This window comes from Sprattus sprattus, assembly GCF_963457725.1.
Source record: "Sprattus sprattus genome assembly, chromosome: 9".
Classification (NCBI taxonomy): Eukaryota; Metazoa; Chordata; class Actinopteri; order Clupeiformes; family Clupeidae; genus Sprattus; species Sprattus sprattus.
Genome location: NC_137928.1, coordinates 2082285 through 2090439, shown reverse-complemented (window position 1 = coordinate 2090439; position 8155 = coordinate 2082285). Strand labels below are relative to the sequence as shown.

Here is an 8155-nt window from a genome sequence, read left to right as displayed (position 1 = left end):
ATACACATAACAAATAAAGACAATAAAAACACTGTGTTTGTGTCTCTGAAGTAAACACAGGTCCTTTAACTGGCTGTCAATAGGTGCTGTTTTAAGTCATTGATGCATGCGTAGGTCATCATGGTAGCCTTGAGTTTCAGATGGCATAGATGACTATCACAACACTATCATAACATCACAGCGCTGAAACCCTGACCCCACCCCTCTATCTGCATGACCCTGGGCCATCACACACCAGTCCACACGCACAAACACAAACACACACAAACACAAACACACTCAGACTGTTCTCTCTCTCTCTCTCTCTCTTTCTCTCTCCCACGCTCTCTATTTCCCTCTGTGTTTGTGTGTTTGTGTGTGTGTGTGTGTGTGTGTGTGTGTGTGTGTGTGTGTGTGTGTGTGTTTAAAAGACAGAGAATCACTCATCCGTGAGTTTCACTAATAGTTAATCGGACCCCTCACAGGGTCAAAAGGAGGGAGCCCAGTGGAGTTAAACAGACACACACACACACACACACACACACACACACACACACACACACACACACACACACACACACACACACACACACACACACACACACACACACACACACACACACACACACACAGACCCTCCACACAAAAGTCAATGATTGGACACTTTTGGTGGGTCACGAACAGGGGAAGGTCAACCTCAGAGGTCCCCAGGGCACACAGCTACCAAACACTGCTTTCCTGAAGAAGGCTTGATGAAAGGAATGACATGTATTACGCTTACACACACACACACACACACACACACACACACACACACACACACACACACACACACACTGAACTGCATTTACTGATTGATTGCCTGAAGAGGAAATAAAATAAATAGAGGATGTGCATGGTAAAGAAGCAAAGTTAGCTTATTGCTACTATACCTGCTACCTCTAGCATTACTAATACCTCTACCACTACTATAGTTATATTACACACACACACACCCACACACACACCTAAAGTCTAGGGCATGAAAGATACAAACCACCTTTATATAACACTAAAGGTCAAAGAGAACGACAAACTCCAAAACTTTGAAAACCAAATGAGGTCCCACTAATTTCAATCAGCATTGTTTTCATCAGTTGCAACATTTATGCCAAACATACGTCTAGTGCTGACCAACTGAAGAAAGTCCCTCCTCTTTCCAAGGGGCCCTTTAATACTACTATAAATTAGAAATGTTTAATCATTTCTAATGACTGAGCCATTAACAGGATACTGCACCGTACACAGACTCCCAAGCACGTATGTTGAATCTATGAGTGGTGTGAAACTCCATTTTAGAATAAATATTCTTTCTTTAAGTCGGTGTCACCTGCAGGGCAGCTGATATCATGGGCCAGGTTATTATTTGCTGTGAAACGTTATCTTCTCCACTGCTGCTTGTGGCAGGTGGAGTCATGTAAAAAGCACACAGAACCTGTTTCTTCATCATAAAAACATCCCTTTGAATGCCGTGTGCCTCAAACACTTGTACAGTCACACTCACATGACCAGCACTGACCTTTAACATACCAAGGCAGGGCTGCTCTGTGTTTTTGTCTTCAAGCTCACTGTTTCTGTACAATGTTCAGAATAATTACATTACCTTTAGAGCTTCACTTTTCTTTACTTCACTTAACGTTACTTTACTCTTCTTTACTTCACTTAATGTTACTTTACTTTACTTTTATTGCCTTACTTTTCTTTACTTCACTTTACTTTTCTTTACTTTACTTAATAATATCTACTTACAAACCGAGAGTGAGGTCATGCCAGGAAATATCAAACTGAGGCTTTTACGTATCAGCCGAGCGATAGTGAGGTTAATACACCAAAGCCGTAGTGTGAGTGTCAATGTCGACATACAGGAAAAAGGGAAGAAAAAGGAACAGAAAGTCTATTATTGAAACCACAGTGAGCATATACCTTAGTACTGACCAAAGTATGCATTTCCTCCTACTGCTCTACTCTACTCTGCTTTGTCTTTATTGCAGACATGAACTGATCTAGTGTAGTTCTTGTGGCATGTGGTGGAGCATGAGCCCCTGATGAAAGGCTCTTCCACAGGAGTCTGTTGGCAGAAAGTGTGCAATCTGTCTAAAACAGCACTGAGTGGTTGACCTAACGTACGTACAGGGGAACCCTGCGGTGTGAAGAGGCATCATTACTTCATTTTTGGATGCAAGAAAACACACACACACACACACACACACACACACACACACACACACCACAGAACAGACACACAAGAGAGGTTACAAACTGTTAAACAGAACAGCAACACATGCTCGATGAATCAGTTCTAAAGTGTCCTTCCTGTCCTTGTCTAGGACTCGGAGCTAATCCTCCATCTGGGCGGGCCCTGATAGGCCTGAGCTCTTGAGTGCTCGGGTGTAATCTCCCCGTGAAGGTGATATTCTCCAAAGCCGTCTTTCCGCGCTCCCTAATTGTGGAAATTCCTGGTGTGTCTACCTGTGCGGGGAACCTTATCTGCTGGTCCGTGCCAAGCAGATTCTAATGTGCGGCCTCCTTAAATAAGGCCTTTATGTGTGTGTGTGTGTGTGTGTGTGTGTGTGTGTGTGTGTGTGTGTGTGTGTGTGTGTGTGTGTGTGTGTGTGTGTGTGTGTGTGTTCTAACTAGCGACCTCCTTAAATAAGGCCTTTATTGTCCCCAGAAAGCAGATTTGGCTCGCAGACAGTGGCCCTCTTTCTTGTGCGGGAAACAATCGGCAACCTATCTCCTTTTTCACCCTCCTTCCGTGCCAGCCAACAACTGCAATCACCTTGGTTTGGTTTGTCGCCCCCTCCGCCCCGACCAGGTCCTCCCAGAGTCTCGTACCCCCTCAGGTTCCCCGTGCGGAGGGGGACTAGAACACAGACTAGAACACAGAACACAGTTCTCCTGAAGACGGCTGCTTCTCCAGGGGCTGGCGTCGGCAATCTCTCCCGGCTCTCTCGCTTCTCTGAGGGCATTCCGGTGCAAGGTCAGCGCCCTGCTTTTTTCTCTTTCCAAAACTCGCAGGCTTCCATACTTAAACGTGTGTAGTATACTAGCAGGCATTTCACTCTGACAGATGGGCTTCCATACTTAAACGTGTGTAGTATGCTAACAGGTATTTCACTCTGACAGATGGGCTTCCATACTTAAACATGTTTAGTATGCTAACAGGTATTTCACTATGACAGATTGGCTTCCATACTTAAACGTGTGTAGTGTGCTAGCAGGCATTTCAGTGGTAGTGTACTGTTTTCTTCTCAAAGGATGGTCATGTGAGAGTTCATACTCAGGCAATGCCAGGGGGGAGTGTGTGATATGGGTGTCAGGATTTCAGTCTGAATCCAGTGTACTTAGAGAGCTCTGGAGCATGGGGTTTCTGTAGGGCACGGATTACACTTCTGATAGATTAGGGATTACACTTCTGATAAATTAGGTATGCACTCCTGATAGATCAGGGATGCGCTCCTGATAGATTAAGGATGCACTTCTGTGTTAGAAAGACGCCTTCGGGAACTCAGTGACAAAGAAAGAAAGAGAGAGAGAGTGAGTGAGCCAGAGAGAGAGAGAGAGAGAGAGAATGTGTGAGAGAGAGAGAGAGATAATTCTATTCTATGTATTATCCATCAGTTTTTCAGTATCAGTCTGACTTGTCCTGATATATACTGTCACACACCGTAGTGTCACACAGATTGGACAGCTGGTATGAGGGGAAGAAGGACTGTGAAAAGTGGATGTGGAATTGTCTCTCATGTGAGATATTTTTCAAATGTAATATTCTTATAAATGTGACTTGAATATGCTGGGCTGAGTTTGTGCTAATTGTTTTCTTCCATCATGTAAAAACACAACAGTTACCAATGCTCAAAAAAAGTTCATTTATCTTTCCTTTAGTCTGTTTAACTTGTGATGTCAGCCTGAAAGAAAAGGTTTCAGCCAGTTAATGTCAAGGTGTGACGCCACCGGGGGTGTGGTGCCCTAGGGACCTCAGGCTTTCTTCAGAAATTTGAAAGCATGTTTAAAAAAACACGTGAACCTAGGAAACTACCAACACGCAAAGACACACACACACACACACACTAACCGCTCTTACACACACACACAGCCACGCATATGTGACATTTACATTTCAAAGCAAAATTAACATTCTAATTTGGATGCAAATATTTGTCAAACCGTTACAAACATATGTGTCTCCACTTTTAAGCTGAGGTGATCTGAATACTTTAGTTGTTGAGCCTGGTTGCCATGGAAGTTGAGCCTGGTTGCCATGGAAGTTATTCGTAGGGATAGGCGCGCTCTACTTCAAAACAAATATATAAATGCGTTTTCGGGTGCGAGTAAAAGAATGTAAACTATTGGTAGAATGAAAACCGCACTCTCAAGCTTTTCTCTTTTAACAATAAGACCAGTTTATTTTAGTACAGACGCGTTTCGGCCTTACGCCATCGTCAGTGTATATGTATACACTGACGATGGCGTAAGGCCGAAACGCGTCTGGACTAAAATAAACTGGTCTTATTGTTAAAAGAGAAAAGCTTGAGAGTGCGGTTTTCATTCTGCCATGGAAGTTAACCAGTGGTTGGGCTGCTAAACCACCCATGACTCATGAGGGGGCGGCGGCTGTCTGAGTCTCCCCCAGTGACGAGAGCGAGAGAGGGAGAGAAAGAGGGAGAGGGAGAGGGAGAGGGAGAGAGAAGAAAAAAAAAGTTTCGTTTGCCCTGGGGGAATGAGTGACACAGCGGAGGATTTGTGTGCACAGCCCCTCCTTACAGAGACGCATAAAAGGACGTGCTCGCACCCTGCCCAAATATTAACTCTTGAGAGCAGCACCGGCACAGCACCCTCCCAAGAGACACACAGCATAGAGGACAGCTCCACACACAGGCAAGAGAGGACCTACAGAGAACCACCAGAGACCCACCAGAGGACCTACAGAGAACCACCAGAGACCCGCCAGAAGAATATCACAGAACCGCCAGAGAACTACCAGAGAACCCGCCAGAGGAACATGGTATCAGCAGGACTTCAGATTGGGGGCATAGCCCTGGGCATCCTGGGCTGGATCGGGGTGATCGTGGTGTGCGCGCTGCCCATGTGGCGTGTGACGGCGTTCATCGGCAGCAACATTGTCACGTCACAGACGAGCTGGGAGGGCATCTGGATGAACTGCGTGGTGCAGAGCACGGGCCAGATGCAGTGCAAGGTCTACGACTCCATGCTGGCGCTAAGCTCCGACCTGCAGGCCGCCCGTGCCCTCACCATCATCTCCGTCCTTGTGGGCATTGTGGGCATCCTGCTGGCCGTGGCCGGGGGCAAGTGCACCAATTGCGTGGAAGACGAGAGCGCCAAGGCGAAGATCGGGGTGGCGTCAGGCGTGGTCTTCATCATCGCTGGCGTCCTCTGCCTCATCCCCGTCTGCTGGACGGCCAACACCATCATCCAGGAGTTCTACAACCCCTTGGTGGTGAGCGCGCAGAAGCGGGAGCTGGGGGCCGCCCTCTACATCGGCTGGGGCGCCTCCGCGCTGCTCCTCATCGGGGGAGGCCTGCTCTGCGCCAACTGCCCCAAGGAGGATACCTACTCCGCCAAGTACGCGCCCGCCCGCTCTGCCGGCACCAGGGACTACGTCTGAGAGAGAAGAGAAGAGCAGAGGAGAAGAGAAGAGAAGAGAGGAGAGAAGAGAGGAGATAATAGAGGAGAGAGGTCAGGAGAGAGGAGGGGAAAAAAGCTTAAAGAAAAAGACTGGCCTTTGTAAAAAAATGTTTTGCCACATTTCATTTGTTCTGGAGCTTTGAAAAGCAGATGCATGCCATGGATTGAATGCCATGGGAGTGGAGGCTTCCACCTAAGCCAGGGTGGGAGCAGCAGTCCTTTGTGAAGGTCTTTACCTGGGTGTGCACTCAGAGGCATCAAGACTTAACGTGGGTGTTTAGTCATCAGTTGTACAGATTTTTATACCATGTTTAATGATCCTTCTAATATTACATCTGTTTTTATTTTTGTATGTGTGATGCAGTGTATATTGTAAATTCTAAAAGATATAAATGGTAAGACATTTCAATAAACAAACTAAACTAAATGTGTTTAATGTGTTTATACTGGCTCAGAGGAGCTGATGGAGTATTTAAGTGACTGTCATACCACAGGTTTTCAAACAGGTGCCAGGAGACTAAGAAAAAGTCCCTTAACACAAATGAGATGTCATGGTATGTGTGGAACCACAATCTCATTCCCAAATAGTAACTCATTATTGACCAGATCAGATACAAATAATCAAACCAAACTAATTTAGTAGTTTACAGCAGGTAAACCAATGCCTTTGATGTCTTAGGTAAAGCAAACAGAAACGCTAACTTGTGCTGAATTAGCTTAGCAGCAGATCAATCATCCCACTCTTCATTCCAGTAACCAGGCCACGCCCAGCGTCTTTAGAATATGATCACATTATGTAATTCAGAAGAGCAACCTTGATTTACACAAAGGGGTTATTTCCACATTTTACACATTATAGTACTTAACCCGCAATTACAGTACATACCTGTATTTTTTAATGTATTATTTAAGATAGTATTTATTGTTATACTGGATCTCTATTACTTGTAGTTTGTTTGTTCTTTTCTTTGTACATCGCTTTGGATAAAAGCGTCTGCTAAATTACTAAATGTAAATGTATACAGATAACATTTATGAACGTATGTGCACCCTTGAATGCATTGTATGTGTTTTAGTGGTGTATAGAGATTTAATTCACAGTTGACTTAATTCTACTGGGAGAGTTATTACTAAGATAATGAAAGGTGCAGGGAGGTTTTGAATGTTGAATGTGTTTAAAATTACGAATGGTTAATTTAGCGAACAATACCAAACAAGGCTAACGCACGCCTCCTACTGCTTTGAGATGCTCCATTTAATAGGCTAGTGTTTGTATTTATAAAGACAGAAAAGAATCATGACGTAGGACGCACATCTGTAAAATAGCTGGTGGTTCAATGCTGCCCCCTACTGTTATTCTAGGGTTCTATATCTTCAAGAAAAAATATAATCTACACATCATTACTGGATGCGAGCTGTTTGGAATAGACTCCTTCATTTCTAGTGAATGTTTTGGGAGTGAAATGGATGTATTCACCAAATACAAGTAATCCATGCAGCCCATTACAGTAAGGGTGTATAATGTGATGTCAATTTGTTGTACTCTAGTGCTTAAAACTAGCTTTTTGTTGGTGAACATTTCACAGACATGGATTGTACAAGCTAGCCTGAAAGCCTTGTAGAAGTTTTAAAAAGTGGGCTAGATATAGTCAGAACAGCCCTCATGTGCCAACATGCCTTGGCCTTACACACAGATATCAGGATGTGTTGTTGAGGCGTGTATCCAATACACAACACAAACACACACACAAACACACAAACACACACACAAACACACACACACACACACACACACGCACACACACACACACACACACACACACACACACACACACACACACACACTCTGGCTATTGTTTTCCCACAGGAGTAGCAGTCAGGTGAAATGATTATTGTCATGCAAATTAGTAAGAACAAACAGAGAGAGTGGGTCTCATTCATACCATAGACATATAAACGTTCATTCATTCATACCATATAGACATATAAATGTTCATTCATTCATGTCTATGATTCATACCATAGACATATAAACGTTCATTCATTTATACCATAGACATATAAACATTCATACTGCTCCAAACAACATGGCTCCCATTCATTCTGATCTACCACAGCTGTCTTTTCACATGCGGGCTCACTGATAAGTATGTTTGTTTGTTTTGTCTTTCCCAATAATGTATTTCTTTGAGGCAACAATACTATGTTTCAGTTGAATTGTAAACAAGAAGCATTACAATGAAATATAATACAGTACAAATACATTGAAATGTCAGATTCATATGATATTTTTTCACTCATTTTCCTTTTTATGTGCTTTGTGTTTAGAGCACGAGAGCAAAGGCTTCTTTAACTAGTGTACAAGTCAGTGTTTTGCGTATAGTTTTGAGTACAGGAGGCATGATGGCCCAGGCTATACGGACACTGGCGTCTCCAGAAGGCTGGGAACAGCAGCGTATGGACATCATTCAATTTGTGCTTTAACAAAACA

General features: G+C 44.0%; 1 protein-coding gene across 1 annotated transcript; it reads left to right on the top strand.

The window, feature by feature from the left end:
• Nucleotides 1-5020: 5020 nt before the first annotated feature.
• LOC308370554 (claudin-4-like) lies at nt 5021-5644 on the top strand (the record flags this gene model as incomplete). Its single annotated transcript, XM_080845218.1, has 1 exon — nt 5021-5644. One exon carries the CDS (start codon nt 5021-5023, stop codon nt 5642-5644), a length of 624 nt encoding a protein of 207 aa, XP_080701344.1.
• Nucleotides 5645-8155: the final 2511 nt, after the last annotated feature.